This window comes from Anser anser (assembly GCF_964211835.1).
Source record: "Anser anser genome assembly, chromosome: 3".
Lineage (NCBI taxonomy): Eukaryota > Metazoa > Chordata > Aves > Anseriformes > Anatidae > Anser > Anser anser.
Window position 1 is genome coordinate 76,726,326 of NC_139722.1, and position 21,708 is coordinate 76,748,033.

The 21,708-nt window shown below is 47.0% G+C and overlaps 2 protein-coding genes across 12 annotated transcripts in view; both read right to left on the reverse strand.

The window, feature by feature from the left end:
• The window catches only part of LOC310896981 (uncharacterized protein), a gene marked incomplete at its 3' end in the record, with an annotated part of 30,963 nt that extends 27,635 nt beyond the window's left edge, over nucleotides 1-3,328 (reverse strand). For 7 of the 8 annotated variants that reach the window (XR_014581957.1, XM_083830045.1, XM_083830048.1 and 4 more), the window contains exon 1: nucleotides 26-2,034. Coding sequence is in view for 7 of the 8 variants with exons in the window: in XM_083830045.1 (XP_083686171.1) it covers nucleotides 26-284 (259 nt within the window). Of the gene's footprint in view, nucleotides 1-25; nucleotides 2,035-2,334 lie in introns of those variants that run through there. The other variant, XM_083830049.1, reaches the window with a different exon arrangement.
• A 137-nt stretch (nucleotides 3,329-3,465) lies between these two features.
• Nucleotides 3,466-21,708, reverse strand: part of FRMD1 (FERM domain containing 1) — a 39,675-nt gene continuing 21,432 nt past the window's right edge. For all 4 annotated transcript variants that reach the window (XM_083830033.1, XM_083830034.1, XM_083830035.1 and 1 more), the window contains 11 exons: nucleotides 21,305-21,384; nucleotides 19,137-19,213; nucleotides 17,344-17,530; nucleotides 14,947-15,102; nucleotides 12,619-12,684; nucleotides 12,343-12,411; nucleotides 11,979-12,153; nucleotides 9,742-10,077; nucleotides 9,476-9,604; nucleotides 8,672-8,751; nucleotides 3,466-6,666 (listed from right to left, as the gene is read on the reverse strand). In XM_083830033.1, the coding sequence (XP_083686159.1) occupies nucleotides 6,379-6,666; nucleotides 8,672-8,751; nucleotides 9,476-9,604; nucleotides 9,742-10,077; nucleotides 11,979-12,153; nucleotides 12,343-12,411; nucleotides 12,619-12,684; nucleotides 14,947-15,102; nucleotides 17,344-17,530; nucleotides 19,137-19,213; nucleotides 21,305-21,384 (1,643 nt within the window). In that variant the 3' untranslated portion in view covers nucleotides 3,466-6,378. The remainder of the gene's footprint in view (nucleotides 6,667-8,671; nucleotides 8,752-9,475; nucleotides 9,605-9,741; nucleotides 10,078-11,978; nucleotides 12,154-12,342; nucleotides 12,412-12,618; nucleotides 12,685-14,946; nucleotides 15,103-17,343; nucleotides 17,531-19,136; nucleotides 19,214-21,304; nucleotides 21,385-21,708) is intronic.

The window sequence follows — 21,708 nt, forward strand, 5'->3', positions numbered from 1 at the left end:
CCACCAGAAGCCGCTGGTGACTCACCTGCTGGTGGGTCTGCGAGGACCTCTGCCTTTCCCCAGCTCTTCTCCGCAGAGGAGAGCTGGTTTCCTCTGCACTGATTGTGCTCACCTGTGGCACCCGCCCCCTGGACCTGCTCCCAGCTGTGCCAAGGCATCTGCCAAGCGGCCAGGAGCCCTTCCTGCCCCTGGGCAGTGGGGCGCACCTCAGGGCCACCTGCAAACCTCGAGCTCCTCCAGGCCCAGGGTGTTACCTCTGAAGCAGCTCTCCCCACTGCCACCATGCTCTGTGTTTTATCTGTGTGTTCTCTGGATGAGAAATTGCACTTGGAGCCGTGTGGGCATCTGCCTGGTATTACCGAGGCTGCTCGGAGTCTGAGGGACTGCAGCGATGAAGCTGGGCCAGAGCAGTGGTAGCAGCACCTGGGGCAGCAGCTTTGGGCCCTTCTTAAAGCTTGCTACCCTTAAAGGCGTGCGGTTGTCTGAAAGCTCACCCAGAGCTCTGGCAACGTCCACAGAAAGCCACACACGAGCTCCTACTCTCTGTTGGGCTGCAGGACCAGAAAAAAAGGATAAAGCCAGCAGGATGGCTGCAGGGCTCTCCCTTCACATGCTCGCCCCCACCCTGTGTTTTTCAGAAGTAATTCTGCTTTGGCTCTCAAAGTGGTTTGTGTTGAAGCAGATTGAAAAGTTTCGTGCCCTCTCTATTATTGGTAGTGCAAACATGAAGCAAAATTGCATCCAGCTGCTCCCACAGCAAATCCTGCTGCTCAGCTACTGCTGCAGGACAGGGCCAGCTGAATGCACATGCACAGAGCCAGGTGGGGACTGCAGCTCTCCAGAGGTGAGAGACAAACTCCTGGTGCTCACACACGTGACCTCAAGGTATTCCCCAAGTGTCAGTTTGGTTCTTGACATCCAAAAATATGCACGTATATTGGGCTTCTGGATGTTCTCTAAACACATCTCAATGCATCAGCACTTTAAAAGCAGGATTATGGCAGCCCTCTGTTCACGTCTGGCTAGAAGGACCATGAGCAGAACGTTTGCATTAGCCATAGATCATCTGGGCAGAAAACCCCTCGTGGCCCCAGCAATACTCAGAGCAGGGGATGGGGCACTGCCAGTGCTGCTGGCCCCGCAATGCAGAGCGCTCAGGAGCCGCTTCAGCAGAGGCTGCGTGGTATCTGTCCGCAGCTCCTGCTTCCTGCCATCAGACCTGGGGTAAAGCTCCCCCACACACCTACAGCAAGAAATTTAATGTTAAATATAGGAGCGCAACCCACAGGCCAGACAAGAAAGATTTCAATACCTCGGCCAGGAACAACAACAAACTGCACTGCCTCTTTCTTCCAGTGGTGGGTAAGCGCGGATGCCACAGCAGCAGGCAAAGAGCCGTCTCACTGTCATCCCTGGGTGCCAAATTACACACCGAGGACAGAAGAACACCTGGCTTCCTACAGCGTGTGGTTTTGCTCACAGATCCCCATCGCCCGAGCATAGACCAGCACATCCTCACCACACCGGTGCCTGCAGCAGTTGCAGCAAAGGGAACCGGGAGGCATCCCAGCGGCACAACCCTGGGCTGAGCTTCAGGGCCAAGGATGGATGCTCCTGCGTGTGATCCCTCCCTGGGAGGGGATGCTTTTGGACACAGGTGTGACACTCGGGCCTGAGGTGGCCCAGCAAGGAGGGCACTGGAGTCTGCACCTGGTAAGGAGCAGGGAATGACCGCTGTCTCCCCAGTACTCAGTGGCGTTTTCCTCATGGGGGGCTGAGACTTAGGACCTGTAGCACATGCTGCATCCAGTTATCTCACTGGAAAAATAAGGACTGGTATAAATCTGTGAGATTTAAAATAAAAACGTGGGGCAAGTTATTTCCAGGAATAAAAATCAAGTGGAGTTGTAAAAGCCCACAGCTACGCTCTTCAACAGCAGTCTACCAGGAAGGCTAAACATCACTTCCAGAGCCAGGCTCGGGGCCCGGCCGAGGGACCGAGGGGGCAGCGCAGCCCGGAGCGCCGCCGCCAGCCCCCCTGGCCCCGGGCGGCCCCCGCCGCGCTCCTCGGGCGCCGCCCCGCGCCCCGGCCCGGCGCTGCCGCCTCACGGCGCCGCCTCGGCCGGGAGGGGGCGGCCCGGCCCCGGCCATGGCGCCGGCTCCGGCATGGCCGCGTCTCGGCTCCGCTGCCCCGGGGGCATCGCTTCCTGCTCCAAGGTGCTGTCTGTCGGAACACCTTTAGCTTCCCGGAGCTCACTGCTCTCACTCAGCCCCAAACTCCCCCTCAGTCAGCCTTAGCACAACACGCTTTGCTTAGACGTCCTCAGGCCTTACCTCCGAGGACCTCCTGCGCTCGGTGTGCCTCAGCACCCATCGGGTTCTGCACCAAAGCGTCCCAGTCCCTTGCTGTGTCGCTTCATTCCTCCTGCATGCGGGATTTGCCGGTGCCATGAGAAGTCCTGTCTTCACAGACCGGCTCTCATATATATTCCAGGCAGCAGCATCCACATTAGCAGGCAAAAAGGTGCTACCACTCCATTACTTGTCCAGTGAAGCAAAAGAGAAACGACAAAGCCCTTGTGAGGCGGGTTGCTTAATATTTGACTATTATTTAAGTTTACCTCCATAAAAAACTCTGTTACCAAGCCCCTTAGCCAAAGTTGTGCGAGCCTCTTGTCCTCGAGTACATATGAAGTAGGTACACAGCACGTCCTCAAAAGGGGTGTGAAGTACAAGGGGGAAACGTTGCAAGACTAGGGGCAACACTATACAATTGAAGCACATTTAAAAAAATACCTTTTTTAAACAAACCAAAAAACAAAACATTAGCTTTAGCAGTCTATAACATAGCCGGGGAAAAGGAGAAAAAGAATTTGCACATAAACTCCAGCCAGCAAGCTCCTTTGAGAAGAGATGTGAATAGCTATACTGGGGCACTCCTTCAGAGATTTTATGTCCCAAGAAAAGCAAAACTTTCCTTTCCCCACGCCAGACACTAGGCCAGCAGGTTAGGTGACTTTAAGCAGAGCTCTTCGGCAGCGCTTTGCATCACATGTGCTGGTGTGCTCGTCCCCAGATGCAGCCCCCAGGGGGATGCTGACAGGAGCTCTCTGCACCCTTGGGAGTTGTCCACACGCTGTTTTCTCGACCAACCACTGCGAGCAGCTTAACGTGTCCCGTGTCTCATTACTTAGATTCAGCCCCCATCAGTGCTCCAGCTGACTCCAACCGGCTGGACTGGGTCCTCAAGGTATGACAGAGGCCCCTCTGGCAACTTGCTGCCGAGGCTGGCAGGGAAGGAGTTGTTCCAGTGACTGCAGTGTTTATGGTTTTCCACTGGAAGCTGAGCTCATGCATGGGTTACTGTCCAGCAGCACATTCATTTCCACAACCTATCTATCTCAAATGGAAGACATTACTGACATCCACCTCTTCGAAGGAAAGAAATTTGTATATACAACTACCTTTTTCTGTCAATACTTTATTGCAGGTGTACATATACTTTTTTTTTTTTTAAACAAGAAATTCCTTTCATAGAAAGGAGAAACTCTTACCATTAAAATAGAGTGATTATACCACGAGTATATTACAAATATATACAAATATTGGCAGCTAGTTTCTAACATCAGCTGGTAAATGCTTACATGTTACCCTCTACCAATCTAATCAAACCAAAATAATAAAAGAAAGACAAAAAAAATCTACTACTAGCAGGAACATTTTTTCCATATGAATACAAAAACTTGCATAATGGATATTCACAGTGCTTGTAAGGTATTCATTGATTCATTCGCAGTCTACACACACAAAAAAAGTCTCCCCGTCACACACATTTGTGACTTACAGTGCTGGGGGAAGCTGCGTAGACCACTGAATGAAGACAGACTTGGAGCGTTTGCCTTCCTCACCAGCCATGAATAAATACAGGGAATCCCCATGTACATACAAGGCAATGGAGATTCATGCAAGAGCCGATTACACTGCTGTCAGGCACTGGTATATTTTGTGAACCAGCAACACCAGGACTGCAGCATTTCACCAGTTCTAGTTAATGTTTGGTAGCTGTGAAAAGAAAATACCAAGCGGCTTAATGGTTAATAAACACTTCAGTAAACTGGTCAGGCTGAGGCAGGCATGACTGTGATTGTCTTTGAGACAAATGTGCATGGATGCGAGCACGTGGAACACATGCCTGTTTTGTGACACCTTTCCAAATAATGATACCTGCTGAATTTTAGAGCCGTCCCTCCAGCTCTGCGGCAGGTGCAAGAGCAAAGCTGCTCCCTGCAGCACTGCCACCTTCCTCCTGGTTCTTGGAGGTGCCCATCTCCCACAGCTTATGGCCAAATAGGTCCCAGGTATCAGAGAAGTCTTGACTGGACTGTTCACAAGCAGCCAGATGTCCTTTCACCATTTAGGTCCACTTAGGAGAGCTTTTTTTTTGATACTGTAAATTCAGGTACTTCAGGTACTCTAAAGGTATTTTGGCTTTGCTTGCAAGGATGGAAAAAAGGCTACGGTGAACACACACATAATCGTTCATTAAGAGAAGAAAGAACAGCGTGATCAAAGAGGGCACAGTCAATTAAGCTGTGGTTACAGTGAGTTGTGTCCATCATTCATTCATTCAAACATATGGCTAAGAGTTTGTGCTAGATTCGTCTACGAGGATGTACAGCCACTGATGTCACTTCAGCAAATACAGGTGCATCTGGTGGCCTGATGTTGTCTCTACACCGCATTCGCTTGCATAGAAACAGTGAGATGACAGACCACAGATTTGCTATTTTGACAGTGTACAGGAATGCAATTCACCAGACAACTGCTAAGCCTGTCAAAGCAGCAGCTTGAGCCCTCCCTCGTTGTGGTCTGACTTCCTTCCTTTCCCAAAGCAGCCATCTTCATCTTCTGATTGATCAACACTGTACAACATACGTCCCCAATCAGCACAACAGCATCATTCGGCTTCTAGTTTGCCATAAAAAACAGTTAGTGTCCACCTGCTGTACAAAGCAGGTTACGTATGGATCTAAGTACAAGCTTCCCAAATGTTGGGAATTGATGGGGAAGGGGTAGAACAGCGGGGGAAGACAGGGAACGAAATCAAAAAACTATACATTTATTTGGATGTAACAGGGCAGCAGGGTGTTTTCCACACCAGACAAATGCCTTAATCAAACAGCATAATTACAGCTATTTTCCTGGCAAGAGCCAGCATGGCCAGCTCCACAGGACTCAAAATCACCCAATAAAATACCCCCGGTTCGATCTCCCCCGTGCCTCCATCATCACAGGCCCTACAGCATCGCTCACGCACACCTGCGTGACCCATGCAGGACAAAGTTGAACACAGCCACTAGGAACTTTGCCTATCCAAAGCGACTTTCTCCAGTCCACACTTGCCCCCCAACGCAGAGTAAAAAAATCTAAGGAATAGTTTTATGAAAAATAAAGAAAAGAACAACATAAAAAGTATGATTCAACTTAATGGGTGATCATGCCCGGACAAATTCTCCAGTCACACTCCTGTCTTCAAGAGCCAGTCATCTAGTGCTCTTATTTGTCCTCTGTAAGCTCACAGATGTCTGTTTGTTTCATCCCTTCCCCCATCTCTCTCCCATGGATATAGGGATTTATTTACCAATCTATACCATGGCAGTAGTAGAGACAGCTGACAGACAGTTCCATTTGTTGCATTAAAAAATAAAATAAAACACAGAACCTACATTGTATTTGGCTGGATGCTTACATCAAAACAAAACAACAACAACAAAAAACAAAACAAGAAAAACTCGTGGCAGAGCAAGTTTTGCTCCCAGTAAAGCAAACAGGCAACTTCTGTGCATTACAATCAGAAAAGGCTAGACTTTTCCATACACAGACATCCAAATACGCTCAGAGTATATCCTGGCCTGACAGCTGCTGGCAGTGTTGCAGCAGCACAAGCTCAAGACAACCAAACTATTTGTACAGTAGCATTAACATAAATGGACCACAAGAGAAAAGCAGGAAGCTAAACAGCCATGGACCTTGTAAATATCTTTCTGATAAATCAATTCAGACACAAGGTTTGTTTCACCAGCTCAGTATCAATTTTGGTCCAGTTTTGGGTTGTTTTGTGTTTTTTTTTGGTCACTACTAATGGTGCAGCCCACTTCCATTTTCTGCTTACCAGACCCTCCCAATGCCAACATTAAGTGCTACACTCCAGCTGATTTGCCCTGTAGTCAGGTCTGCAGAAGCGATGCCACTTACTGATTACGGAGTTGAGTAACAAAGCTGCCCAATCTCCTACAAGACCCAGTGACATCACACGTGTTAATGAGGTATATATTTCCATGGTGTGCTGTTTCCTGGTATGGAAGAGCTCCAATCTCATTACACCACGAACTCCTCTGGCAGCTGGTCCTCTCCCAGCAGATCCAAGGAGAGGCAGTTCATGGATCGCTTCCCGTAAAGGGCAGACTTGGTTTTGCAGTCCGCTGTGGAATAAACGCAGCCGTAGATAGACAGCTTATCCTCCAGGCTGCAGCCGAACGTGTAGCTGTGGGACGTGTCCGAAGATAGCGTGGCACTCAGTGGCGGGTGCCGGTGCTGGTAAAGGCGGATGTCATCCAAACTCTGGCTGTGCTGGTCCGTGCAGCTCCTGCCTTTGGGCGATTTGACCTGCCAGTTCAGTAAGATGCACGTGAATAACAATAATGAGCTCAGACACTGCCTAAGGATGCTGGCTACGCATGCTTCAAATTTTCCAAATTGTTCTTCCACTCCTTCAAACAGCCCCACCAGCCTTCTGAAGGATATTGGCTTAATGAAGAAGCTATGAAGTATTAAGAAATGACAAGTGTGTTCAGCCACCCTGCCTCACTGCACCAGATCCTAATCTCTACGCACCATGTCCTCTGCATCAAGTACAGTGGACAAAACACTGGACAGGTATTAACAACATCTGAACAACCTGACACTTACACTGACTGCACGGTTCTGCTAATACGTGCATTAAAAAAGTACCCCAACTGTTTGAACACACCAAGATGAAGCTACTTGAAGTCTCAGGAGCTGAAAGGAAAGTTGAGAGCAACCATGCAAATTAATGGGTTAGCATCCAAAATTCACTAAGTGCAACATATACTTTAGTCTACATAACATTGCTCAGAAATGAAGACGACAAGAGCAACAAAGCAGCAGTAATTCCCAGAGAAAGGTGTCACGCTACACAAGCTGTTGTGATGTGGCCTCTAGAGAGGCATTACTGACCATCCAAGACATTTCCAACTTCCCCACCTGTTTTTTCTTGCTCTCTGTCTTAATAATCAGCTTCTACATGCTAATTTTAATATTAAGCCAAGACACTTCTGTTAGCACCACAGGGAAGCGCCTCCCAGTACTAAGTCTCTCACCTACACTGGATGGGAATTAGAAAACTACCCTGAGGAAATCCGTGTTGGCTCAGCTGTGCTCTCAGAAACAGGCATACACCGCATGGTCCATGCAACACTAAGCAAATACAGTATTTGATGTGTACAAGTGCCATCAGGGGGAAGAGATGTCTCTTAATTGCTTAAGCAGTCCTGTGCTGATCAGAAACACTCTTATAAAACAGATGCCTCCCGATCAATTAACGGCCTAAGTGTGTGTTGGTGAAAGCATTAACATAAAACCAGTACTTTAAACAAGATGCCTGCTCTTTGCCTTACTGTCTTAAGTCATTCAACTCAAATTCAGAAATAATTACTTTATGATTTGTACTGCACAGCGTTCAGCTTTAGAAATAAAAGCTTGGTTATTTTTTCCACCTCTTACAGCACTTAACAGAGTACTTTGCTGATAAGTGAAAATTCCTTATCATTTTTGACTGGGTCCAGTAAGAAGCATGAGAAGTGAAAAAATGTCTTAAAGTGATTGAAGTCCTTGTTCAGAAAAAAATCTAGGAGTATAGGGCAAAAGGATGAATAGATTTTTAAAATTCTTTTAGCAGATAAGGCTAATGTGGATCAAGAAAGAAAACTAGAGGCAGAGGCTTTTTTTTTTTTACATAAAGAAACTAAACATTTCCACCCCTGTGGATACAAGCTCAAAAAGATATTGTTTGGCCTTAAAAAGACAACTTAATAAGCTTTTTCCAAAGTCCAACTTACGATATGACATATTTTACCATATATAGTTGTCTTTTCTCAAGGGTTGGATGAAAATAAAATGTTGACAACAAAGACTTCAGCATACACATAGTATAATCACACAAATGATAGCAATTAGAGCTTGAGCATCTGGTTTTGCTCTGATGTGAGCTCCTTCTGGCTTCAGGAGCAGGAAGATGATCAAGTTTGCAACCCACATCCAAACTGCATGGATGGTCTTGGCTCTACGTTGTGCTGAAAATTTGCAAGTGGTTTATTTTCCATTTCCTGTCTGGAAGCCTACGGCAGATGATGGCTGGCTTGCAAGATTTCCACATTGGTCGCTCCAAACCTCTCAGTACTTTTCTGGACCCAAATGTTGCTCTCATCCTACTCCCAACAGCAGTCATTGGCCAACAGCTGTTTTCAGTTACACCATTTCAATCAGTCAAACACAGACCTATCAAGTTCACCTGATTTACAGCTGTCTCCATTACACTAGACTTTGGTTCAACGCCCGCACACAGGCCTTCCTGCTGAGCACCACTCCTTACCTGATGAAGGGACTCCACACTTTGACCTCTCATTTTTATTAGTGTGACTTGCACCACAGACAGTGACTCCTGATTTACAGCTGCAAAGGAGGAGGAAATAAGAAGTGTTACAGGTTTGAGTTTTTATTGGCAGAAAAGGGAAGTTGTTCTCACAGGCTACATTCAGACAGCGCTATCCTACAAATATGAGCATACATCACTAAGCACCCTCAGTGTTCTGAGAGTTTTGCTCACAAATACTCCTTTTTGTCCCTAAGAAGCAACGTTTAAAAGCTCACAAGAAAACAGCTTTTCACCTACTTGTCCCATATTTGCCCATCTTGATTTGCTACAAAGCCTGTATGTCTTAAGGCCAGACAGCTTCTGCATGAACCCGTTGTCTAGCATTCCCCGTAACATAAGCCACAAAACTTGAACTATTAATTCCTGCAACTTGCCCATTAATCTGTGGTTGAACCCCTTGGCTGTCTTGTGGTATACAAGATTTTAAATCCTTCACTACAAAAGGTTTGCCTCAGTTATCTTTTTGTCGTTAACTGAGTATAAACACAGTAACTTGCTAAACTAGGAAAGGGGAGACCTTGAGGAGCAAAGGGGAAAGTAATACTGTACAATATAAGGTGCTGGCCTTTAACCTCTAGAGGAGCTGACTTCAAATACTGCTGCGGTAGGACAGTAAGTAGCACTAGCACTTCGTTTGGAAGAAGACACAGCTTTCTTAGATCTCTCAGATTACTGCCCAAACATCTTCCTGATGCTACAGCCTCAAGAAAAGCACTCAACAGAAGCAGAAAGCCATCTCACCTTGGCAGCTATCAGCATCTAGAGGAAGAGATTCAACAGATTCTTCCACAGTGGTCTCCTCTAACTGGTCTCTCTCTAAAGGCTCATCTACAGGCACTTCCTCTGGCTCATCTACTGCCAGCTCAAGATCTAGGAGGAAAAGAGTGGCAGGAGAAGGGTTAGCATTACACTTCTGCTCCGAGTTGCTTCACGTTTTCTTACACTCCGTTCTCCTGCAGAGAGCAGAAGCAGGCTTAGAAGTTGCTCTGCATCTCCAAATTCCTTACCATCATCCTGAGAGTCATCTTCAGCCCTCCCTTTACTGCCACTGTCAATGCCAGAGCTACCGTAGCTGATGGTCGAGCTGCAGGATTTCTCTTTCCTGTGCACTCGGTCGATGCCGAAGGGCTCATCCACCGACATTTCCACTGACACTCGGTGCCTCGAGTCAGCCTCAATGCCCGAGGTGTGAGAGCTGCCGTGGCTCCCCGTGGACTGGCGCGAGAGGCGGTTATCCCTCCGGCTGCCCACGCTGCTCCCGCTGCCGCGCGAGTTCTTGTCGCACGGGTCCAGGTCCATGTCCAGCGTGTCGCTGATATAGGACTCCCGGTAGCGCTTCTTCTCTGAGGAAGAAAGAGGAGAGAAAGCAGGGGAAACTTTAAGCAAGACGGAAGGAAGGGTAACAAAACTGGTAAGTTCTGGGACTGGCACAACCTGATGGTGAAGAAACAATGGCTGCAGCTACTGAACAAATAAATGAAGAGACTTATTCTACAGACATTGGGGTCCCCCGCTGGTTGTAACAGAACTACAGTCATCCTTACAGTAAAACCAGTATCTGCTGAATTAGGACAAGCGGCTAGAGGCGGTTATGATACAGAAAATACTGTCTTCCAGAAGGAAGGAAATGCAAAAAAGCAGGAATTCTTTACCTAACCTAAATGTTCAGTCTTTAAAACAGAATACATCAATTTTTTCTCAAGAGAGTCACCAATGTGTGGAGACAGCTAAGAATGGGATCTCCATGGCTGACATTTATTAAGGATTTCTCCCATGGCTTTTCTGTTACCCGAAAAGAAGCACGCTGAAGGTGGACAAGAAATCCACAAGAAGCTAGGAGATACAAAACAATTTAGAAGAAATCTGTCCCACCCGAAGTGGAAGCTAAAAGGCAGGGGGGATGTACCAGGGCACTTCAAACACTTGTGTCTGGGCACCTGAATCACGTCCCCAGGTATTACCACAATGTTGTAAGATGTTTATTTAAGCGCTGAATTGCAGGCAACAAAATGTTAGCAGAGCTTTCCTGACAGTGTCTGGCAAGGAACAGGATTTCAAAATGCCAACAAGGACAGGGCAGCAGCTCTAAGGAAGCACAAGTCCAAGGAAGCCTTGCTGTCTGCCATGCCTCAGCCTTCTGAGAAGACGGAAATCTGTTCTTTGAAGGACAAAGCCAGGAGAAGCGAGTGCTCACATGAGCTAGCCTCTAAGAAGGCCACTACCAAACAGGAAAAACAAATAGCAGCTAATCAGGTGGCAGGATATATGCCAAGCAAGAGAAGCGGTAGATCTCAATTTGACTGCAGATATTTTTTGGCAACATTTTTAATACTGAACCTGTTTAGTTGCAATTATCACAAGCACTGCCATGTTGCTATCTGACCAAACAGTGAACTACAAAGGGTCACCAAAAAGGGACTTGAAGAATGCAAAAGCTTTGTGAAAGCAATCTGAGCCTTCTGCCCACACGCACTTGGTTAGTGAGCCTTTGTAAAGGTTGCTGGCACATGGCACTAGTTGTTCCCACACAGCTCAAGGCCACTTCTATAACCCCACTGAAGGAAAAGACAGAAATAACCAAGGTGGATGAAACCAATGGCCACCTTGCCTCGTACAGTGATTCCACGCAACCATGGGCCACCACTTCAGAGATGGATGTAAACTCCTTGGAGTTGACAAGATGGACATGGAGTGGATCCCCCCATCAGAAAGGACAAATTCTAGGAGTTTTGATCTGCTCTCAGATAGGAGCTGCAGGTGCCAGAAACAAACCCTTAACTGCTGGATGCTACAGACTAAATTGCATACACCATACAGTAAAGAGGCACTAGAGATTTAAGACAGAGGCTCATAATTTTGACTGCTGCTTGAACACAAGAAAATACTATCCCAATGGGAAGCTTTCTATTCAAAACTACTTCCTTTCAGAAGTGTGTGTCAAACGTGCACAACTTCAGAGTACAGACAGCAAGGACCCCCTCTTACTTAAAGGGAGAGGCTTTCCCAGTACTGATATTTGATATACAGTATTTTCTGATCGCAGTCTAGGCAAGGCAGAAACCATAAACACTTTCCAGTAATGAACGTGAAACAAATCTAACACTTCTACTTCATCACCGTCTACCCAGTAAGGCAGAAACACCATTAATTAGTTAGAGAGCAGCCACTGTGAAGCAATGGCAGAGCCTAACATACTGTATGTACTCTTCCCCTTACCAAAGCCACCTGCTCTTCTGCCACATACCTTCAGCCTCCTCCAGTTTCTGGATCTGCTTCAACACTGGCTGGATATTCAGAAAGAGCCGGTGGCTGTTGCTGAGGAGTTGCAGCAAGTGCCGTGACCTGAAGGGGCAACCTGTGTAGTAAACTAGTTTCCGTGCAGAGGGCAAACCGTCTGGCTGGATCTCAAATTTTTTCCCCTGCATAAAGAGGAGAGATGCCAGTGAGTGAGCAAGAACACGTCTTTGGCCACGTGGCTAACTGAGGTAGCCGCGGTCTTGTGCGTATGAGTTACAGGACTTGACATGGCAATTTGGGCAGGCCGACAGCTTCGCCAGGTCCCAGGTGGGCAGCTCGCTGCCAGATGGCATCCGTTCTGTCACACTCACCAGAAACGCCAGCTTCCCGATGTGCGACCAGGGAAAGTCGTAGAGGAGCTGACGAACGTGGTTCACCTCCTGCAACACATCAAACTCGGGGTGACACAGGAACTGGCAGGTACAGGGTGGAGTCAGCGATGTGCAAAGAATTTGCAAACGACCAAGAATGCAAGATATGCGGAGCCTGCTGCTCACAGGGGAGGCAGAGGAGTGCTGGTGGGGGGAGGACAGGGGAGCTAGGCAGAGTTAATGCTACACCAGAAGGCTTTCATGGCAGTCTGTTACCTGATAGATGTGCATTCCTCTAAGGGTCAGGCCCAGGATAACTGTTGGGCGATCCTCCTTCTTATCCTAAAAGGACAGAAGAGCCTGGAGTCAAAGGTTAATCTACAAAGACCACGCTCTTGTTCTGGCACCTACTGCAAGAGAGGTAGCAGGACTGCTCATCAGACAGATGCCATCAGCTCATTTGCTTTTTATTGTTTCTAACAAGCATCTTGTCTTGTTGATCCCTGAAAAATTCTGAGATCAGAAACACGTACAAATCCCCTTGTTCTGGCAGTCTCCAGCTCTTCACCAGCAGCACATACCCCAAACAGCCCCAGAGAGGGAATCCTGCAGCTTAAGTGATTTGAGGGCACAGACCATTACTGTTCCCAGAGGCAATTTGTAAGAGACTCTTACTACCACACGCCATCTCTGCTGTTTGCACAAACATTCACGTCTCTCGCTCTCCAGGTGACAGAGAGCCCAAAACAGAAGCGATGTCTGTCCCTTCTCCTTACCGCAGCACAGCTGTTCTCACCCTGGGACGTGCTGGACCTCAGGTTTACGTTTGCCAGGAGCGAGCTAATCAATGCCCAAAGTTGCAGGACTTTCCTCCTAACCTTTTCATCTCAGTGTTGGGAACAGTTTTAAGTGCTTAAGGCTGAACTGGAAAGTTGCCTTGTTTTTCCTCATGCTGTACCTTCATACCACATAATCTCTCTCTAATTAGGAGATTCCTTTGCTTAAAGACTGAAAACCAAAAATCCCCAAACTGTCCAGAACCAGTTCACTCAATCTCTCTACTGGCATGGCAGAGTCAGCGGGGAACACAAACTTTTCTTACTAGGAGGAGCAGAGGGAAGAAAATTGTTGGGTAAAAATTTCTGGAGTCATGGAGCTCAAACTTCACTCCAAGACTTTCTCACCTGGCTTGTCAAGATACAAGCCTCACACTGTCACATTTACCTCACCCTCTGTTAACACCCACGTCCAGCAGAACTCCAGCTGAAAGTCACTAAGAAATGCTTTCTGCCTCCTAAAGGCAAAGCGCTTTAATAAATCAGTGCTGGTCTGGAGGAGGGAGATGGTGCTCAGCACTGCCTGTTTTCTTTCAGAGTCCCCAGCCCCAGCAGCAGCCACAAGGAGGGAGCAAGACAGAAGTGACTGCTATTGAAATCTCCAACACCTTTGCCTGGCACCGCTGTGCACTTGATCAGGAGCTTTGTGGCCCAGGAGTCACCTAGGAGGAGGATGCCTCGCCACGAGATCCCTTGTGTCATGCAGCAGGAAGAAGAGCACATTGTGGAGTCAAGTCAGACGCAAGTTTGGATATTAAGTGCAACCAATTTCACAGCCCCAGTGCCTTCAGATATAAATTATACCATGTCTTGCCAGCTGGATTTCTTATGGCATTTGAGTGTGACCAACCCGCTTATGACTGCATCATTAACAGCATTAGAATCAAACAGAGAGGACAGAGCAGAGGTAGGGGTAGCAGCTAGTTTGTTAAAGACTGAAACTAACCCTAGACTGGAAACCAAACTGGAATTCATCCTTCGGAAAATGCAAGGCTCTTCTCTGTGTTTCTGCAGTAACTAGAGCTGCCACGTCTGGTCAAAGGAGGCAGAAACCTTCCAGACTGAATTCTGACCGAGCACAAACAGCCAAGAAGTTTAATCATGAGTCTGACAAGGTAGAGTATCTCCATTCGGAAAAGAAGTTCATGAAATTCCTAATTGCTAGAGCAGGTTTCACTCGCCTAGGTGGAATACAAAACTTCTCTTCAGTCCTATTTCTAGACTACACTCTTAGCACATCAGAGTGAAGCAAATCTGGTTAAAGCAGGCTTGGGTGGAAAGGCAAAGACTCAGGGACAAGCAACAATCAAGGAATCCAAAAACAATACAGCCGAAAAAATACCCAGCACTCCAACGGTGTTGAAGGGGGTTAAGAAAGGTGGGACAGCTCAGTGTCACCTTCAGTTACTACATGGTGTCTGTGTGAAAGCCGACTGACCTCCTGTCGCCATTTCAATGTGCTGCACCAAAATGCAGCTTCTCAGTCATTTCCCTGGTGTGAGTACACTGACAAGCAGGGACAAAGCAAAAATTAGGTTTTGCCATCCCTGTGGCCAGTTTGTTGGCTGAGGAACAAAACAATGTTCCAGCTACACCAATTGGAAGTAAACTTGTTTATGGGGACAGGTCTCACAGCCTGGAAATTTTAGACTTGTTTGTCCTCTCCAAATCAGAGGCAACTGTTCTTCAACTAGACAGAAAGTGAAAAACAAAACAGTACACCCAATTAAAGAGGAGAAAGATGTTTAAAATAAGCTCTTAGTTTAACCTTCTGCAGCCTGTAGAAGTGGACAGGCACATCTTCCAACAAGCAGGACTCCTTGATGAACTTCAGCACAGCTTCCTTTGCACTCAGGCCTTGCTGTTCTCGGTGCATCTCTGGGGCATGTTTCAAGATGTAGTCACTCCCCCTCTTTGCAATTATCTAAACCACAAGGAAAACAAACAAGTCAGCAACTCTTCAAGTGAAGCCCACGAGAGGCAGCTGTGATCAACAGCAAAGCCAAGACTGGAGGTGGAGGAGGTTCATGCATTCTCCCAAGAAGTTAGTCCAGGTTCACCCCTACCTCCCTGGAGGATAAGCATTTAAAACAGCTCCGATGATACGGATGTCTCCCAAGAGATCGTAGATGGTAAAATCGTAACAGAGACTGCAGAGCTCGTGTCAGCTCTTTTCATTCTCAAGTGCTGGAATTAGTTTCCCTAACTCTTGGCATCCCTAAATGCTTATGGGCAGATAACAAATACAGCTCTGCATGCCAACACAATCAGCAGCAACATCTCCCAACGCTGCAGAAATGCTAGATGGCTGTGGGGTTTTTTGGTGTGGTTTCTTTTTTTTGTGTGTGTTTTGCTTTGTTTTTACTTTAAAGACCAGAAACTACACATTAGGCTTATTTAGCATTTCCATCGTCAAAGGGGAGGGTAACACTATCTCAAGGTATTTTGTGTCTGTCTGGAGTGGTTGGCAGGCATGCAGCTTTGCTAAGCAGTAGAGAAACCTGCACTGGACCTTTTTTTACTCTTGCCCTATGAGTGCCCAGTTCCGGTGCTTGGCCACATGTTCTCTCCATACAACACCACAGGGCAGCCCAGCCAGACTGGCCCCTTCCAGGCTGTGAGTAGCAGTGACAAATAAGAGGAGTGTTGGCTGAATTCACTTCACAAAATCCCCTGCCATTCAGGGTGTTTAATATGAGACCCCACCAGCTACCTGTGAACATCCTTTCAGAAGCAGCCTGTCCTGCCCCAAAACAACCAGACCCCATCACCCAATTCCCACTTCCATTTTAAATCAAGCCCCTTGTTTACTCTCTCGAGTAACACCTCTGCTCTCCTTGCATGCTGTGCCAAATAAGCTGCCCTCCCGCAAGGAAGGCTGGGCTCGGGGAAGAACATCGATGCCATCAGCTGTGCAACATCAGCAGAAAGAAGTACAGCTCCACAGTTCAAAGTCGGGTTCCTCACCCTGGGGCAACACTGCCTCTCCTCACTAGCAGGAGGCTTGGGGCAGCTCTTGGCCAAACGATCTCCAACAACGATCTCCAGCACGTGTTGCAGAAGGACATGTTGGCGGAGGAGTATCTCCCCCACAGCAGCCCAGGGGCAGGGAGAGAGGCGTCCCTGTGACTGCCAGGTTTTGCTCTTTGTAGTGATAAATCACCCACATACTTGCTTGGGGCTGTGGCTCAACGCAGGTGAGCCAGGCTTTGCCTTGGCCTTTGCAATGTTTGCCAGATGAGCAATGGTCTACGATAAGACTTAACTGCCCCATAAACTGCACGCACCAGACTCAATTTTTCCAGCCCTTTGTTAGCTACCTTGTGCCAGGTGCCCCGTAGCAAGGAAGGCCACAGGATGAAGACCTGCTGGCACAGAAAGGAGCGCTTCTGCACTGCACGGCAGGCAGGCTGGGACTCGTGCCTGCAGACTCTGCCAGCCTTGGCTCCCTCACACAACCCCTGCCACTGCTCTGAACATTATCCCCAAAGCAGGTGACAGACCTCAATCAGGCTGCAGAGGAGGCTACGTCCAGGTCCTGGGAAACATCCTGCCCCAGCAGGTATCAACAAAGGACGTGTCCATAACATAGCTAGCTTCTTTTTCTATTGTTCTGGATGCTGAAGTGCTTAAAACAGTTTTCTTGACCATTTCGCCACAAGAGAAGAACTCCCTGCAGGTAACCAGCTCTGACAGACTTTTTTTTTTTTTCAAACTCTTGTTTCTCAGCTAATTTGCCTTCATTCAACAATAAAAGCAACTCTTGGTGTTCCAAGCCATTTGTAGGTCTTGGAGGGCACAAGTCAATGTACACATGCTTACAAATAAGGATGTAAAACCATTTCGAGGCCCTTCCCTCTTCTCTAACTACAGTTCAGCCTCAAATGAATGACAAAGCAGGAACCAGAGGCACTGCACATCAGTTACTACTCCTTGGGGTCTGGGTCTCTCCATCCCAGAAGTAAGCATTGCAGAGCTTGGACCAAAGAGCCATATACTTGGCATTGCGGCCCAGAGGTTTTCCGCAGAGCTTAGGTTGTGCAGATCTTTCAGATCTTTGCAGGTCAGCAGGAGCTGGGGAAGTTGTGTGGCTGCAGCTAGGTCCCAGCTTGACATAGCTCCTGCTGCATGCAGTTTGTTGACAGAAAGATCCTCTCAAACTTACCCATTGCGGGAAATATGCCTGAGGTTCAAAATATTTCCCAGTATGGACCTCTTCCCTGTAGTTGCCCAAGTCTGCCTGCAAGCTGTAGGCAGCCAGCAGGAAGTAGATCTCTTCTTTGTGGTTGCACCGAGACATGAGCACTTGCTCTTTGAGATGACAGTAGTAAAGCTGCCTTGCCACCTTGTCACTGCAAGACACAAAGGCAGATTTGTGTGAGGAAAAGAAGAAAGGTCAGGATAATATAGGGCCTCTCAAACGCATCTTCCTTGAGAGAGAAGGGCTTAAACTCTGGCATCCCTGATGTCTGCCCAGGCCACCATGACACAGTTAAGTGCCTGTGGGAAACCCCAAGCCAAGATCAAGGTCTTCTCACACAAAGCATTGTACAGACATGGGAAACAATAGTCTCTATCTTGAGGAGCACGAGATCTAAGAAGTTAGGGCAGAGGGTAGATGAAAGAAAAATCATATCACACCTGTTTTGGAGACTGACTACATCAAGCGCTTCTGTGTTTCTGGAAAGCCTGTAGCAGTCAAGAGAATCAACTCCCTTGGATCTCAGTCCTGCTTCTTGCACACCTGTCCTCCTTTCCCCTCTAAACCTGGCACTGCTTTTTCATTTCACCTTGCCTTAGGCTTAAGGTGCTTTTCAACTGCTAATTCCCTGCAAGGTAGATCAAAAGATGCAGGAGCCCTGGGCTTGTTTTAGTGTTCTTCCTCAAACTGCTAAACAGGCACAGTCTGATAACGCATTTGTATCACCAACAACGTGTACACACACCCTCGTAAGAGCTGAGGGGAAGCAGGCTGCTGATGTGTATGTACAGACAAAGTGCTGGACACTACAGTCTGCTCAAAAAAACATGCATGTAGTTTGAAGGGGCCCAGTAACTACCTCTACATAGCTCCACAAACCTGTCCAATTAAATTACTAGTGCAAGAGAAAGTTGCATGTGATGCTAAAGGATATGTACTTAGGGGCTGGAAGAATGCTATGCAATCTTTGTACCTAAAAGCAAAATTAAACAAAAAACACTGAACAGCCAAACAGACTCCAGAAGACTCGCCTGCATTCAAAAAGAGAGGATAGGGTGGGGGGAGGAAGAAGAGGGAAGAAAAAAAAAAAAAAGCTTTGTTCAAGATGAGAACAAATGCCAAAAAATTAAGTAAAGATTTTAATCTACTTGAATTATCCCAGCTCTTGGCTTGCCCTGGGGTCACAGCCACGCCAGCAGTGCTGATGCAAATTAATTCTGTCAGTTGTTCATTTTCAACTACCTCATCCTTTGTTCTCTACCATGCAGCCAGTGCGGCTGTGTTTTGAGTGCAGCCCGTATTCCACGTGAATGAATCACACTCAAATGCAAAACTCTTTAACTTATGAAGTCATTTCTTTTGTCCTATTACAAAAGTCCATTTCCAGGAGCAGACTGCACAGAGCACTGTGCAGATACAAAAACCTGAACCAGAACTGCTAGCATGTGCTCTGGAGTATAAATACCTATTTTTTGGATATTCATCTGATGCTTTTCATACAACCAAAAGATGCAAACAAAGGCTGTTAACCATATTTCAACACTGCTGTAATTCAACCTGCTCTCTAAACACAGATGGGAAAGCAGTTACCATCCTCCCAGGGACCTAGGGATAAGGAATGTGATACAGGGGGAAAACATGCACTGTTCGGTGAGGAAATCTGGGTAGTTCTTACAAAAACAAAACAAAAATGTAAGCTGAGTTTTTAAGAAGTGTTAATAAGGAAACATAAAGCACTACCAGAGAAGTGAACTTACCTTATTACCCTTCCATTTTCTACATAGTATTGTACTCTAAAGAATGCAACAAAAGGAGGGCTGAATTTCTCTGTTCCCTAGAGCAGAGAGAGAAGATTTGTTAAATAACGTTCAGCATTCAAAATTCCTCTTTCCACCTTGTAACATCCTCTTCTCTCAAGCTTGTCCCCTACACTGCTTTTCATTTGCTTATTTTAGCTCTTCATCAGTTTTGGGGAGGATCTGACTATCCCCAAAGCTCACATCAGTGAGGCACCATAAAACATTTAAACAGGCTGAAAGGCAAAACATCCCAGGGAGAGCTGAAGAGTTTGGATGGGTGGATAAGCCAGGTATAAAAGAGCCCCAGATCAGCCTGGGGATGCCCAGCCTGGCCCAAGTGACCCAGCTGAGCACCCGGCAGCACCCTGGACACGTTAGTGCTGAACGCAGCACGTTTAACGTGGCCTTCCCCGGCGCGCCAGGCAGGCAGCAGGCAACACGCCACGCCGGTACCGCTGCAGCCCTCCCAGCACACACCCAGAGTTAACCACGCAGCCCAGCTCCGCACCACATCAGAGCGGGGACACACGCAGTGCTGCAGGAGCTGCTCAGCCAGCCCGTGCTGCCTGAGGCCGGGGCGCACCAGCGCGATATTAACTCCTTGCCTTTTGTCTGGCAGGGCTCGTGTTTAGCTGTTCGCAGCTTCCTGCAGCCGGGGAGCAAAGGGAGACACTGCTGTCTGCTTCCCCTCTGAGATGTCTGTTCGAAGAGAGCCAGCAAGGGTTCTCTTGTTTTGACTACAGCCTCCCCTTCAGACTTACAGGCTTGCTTAAACAGGAGGAGAGGGGGAAGAAGGAATTATTCTTATTAGCTCGTTCTCTCATCTTTTCTTCTTTGGCGCTCACTTCTAACGTTTGTACAGGTAACTCTGCTCACAGAGACAGTTCCAAGGCTTTGCTGCCCGGACCCATCTCACTGTGCATGGCGCATCTGACACTGACGGCAACTTCTTGATCATCAAGCAAATATTTACCTTTTTTTTTTTTCCTGGATCTTGTCCAGAGTCACACTATTTTAATCAACAGGATGAGGCTTTCCACCTGAAGCCTCTTCATAGGAATTTAATTCCTGTCTCCTAACCCTGTCCAATAGTCTAACTCGTTTCAGGCTTCAGTACTGCCAATGGCAACTCATTTAGCTTTCTGCGATTTTTTTGAGACTTTTGTGACTCAACATTTATCCAGACGTAAGAAGTGTTTCAAGAACCCAGCCTCACAGCACCCACAAAGTACACCCCATACTGAGGTGGCCAGAACTATGTGAAACAGCTGCCCTGGAAAACCCTCTCTGGGGGGACAGACAGCTCTCCGTGTGGCTCGGGGTTGCTTCCAAAGTAACCCGCGCTTATTTGGGAGAAATGGTATTAGGTAAGGGATCCTCAAATCTTACTAGGAACCTGCAAAGTTCTGTACATAGCAGAAACAGCAAGCGTGCCTACTCTGCAAAAGAAAACCCTTGAGGAAAGTGGAAAAAATTATAACACACCAATTAAGATATCAGGACGTAGTTATACATTACACTTTATTCGAGTCTGCAGCTCCTTCAGTAATAACAAACTCGAACAGGCATTATCATGTCTCTAAATGACCCGTGCTAGACAGTTACATAGGCTCGTCTTTATTTCTTGCAGTTTTTCCCTCCCTTGACCAGACTGGCTAGCCTCAAAGAACTAAGGCTCTTCTCAAACCAATCTTTCCTCTCTTTCCACTGTCCTTTCATGTATATTCTGAAAGTCATGGCTCCAGCCCTCTCCCTCACTTCAGCTGGGGCAGGGTTCAAGCCACACAAGGTCATTCTAGGTTTTTCTGCTTACGTATAACAGTGAGGTCTCCAGACTTTTCCCAGGCTAGCCTATCTTCAAAAGGAAGACTGACCAACTGACCTTCTCTCCTGCAGCAATTAAGCAGCAACCATGTCATTACTATTGCTCAAATAAAGTTGTATAGGAGTTTGTTTTAGCTCTTTCAATTGCATCAACCATACACAAGTCACAGCATCTTGCTGCTGAACAGCACTCTGCAGACCACCTTCAAGAAATGCTTTATGGACCTTAGTTTAAGAGCTTTCATTTTAGTGAGTAGCCCAACACCAAAGCCATAGTCTCCGAAATTAAACACCTCTCTTACTTTGTTGGTCTCTTTCTTCCATTCCTTTGAGAAGTATTTGCTAAGCTTCTGCTCCAGGTCAATGAAAACATACTCATTATCTGAAAGACAAGAGAGAAAAGCATTTTATGTTAAAGTTCTTACTCACAAAGTAGTTAGATGACTACCCTAACTGTTTCCAACCAATGCCCAGTAACACAAAAGCTGACCAGGGAGCAGACAGAACAGGGAAAAGAGAGGGCACTGGGACTCTCAGTACATGTGCTGCTCCAGACACTATGGAAAGAAGTTTGGCTATGCCTTAAATCTAGAGATGCTGAGCTGGAATTTCCCAAACACCTTAGCCAAAAATGCAGAATCCTTGCTTTATGAAGCAAAGAGACACTTACAGAAAATAAATATAATCTTACCAAGCTAATCATGCA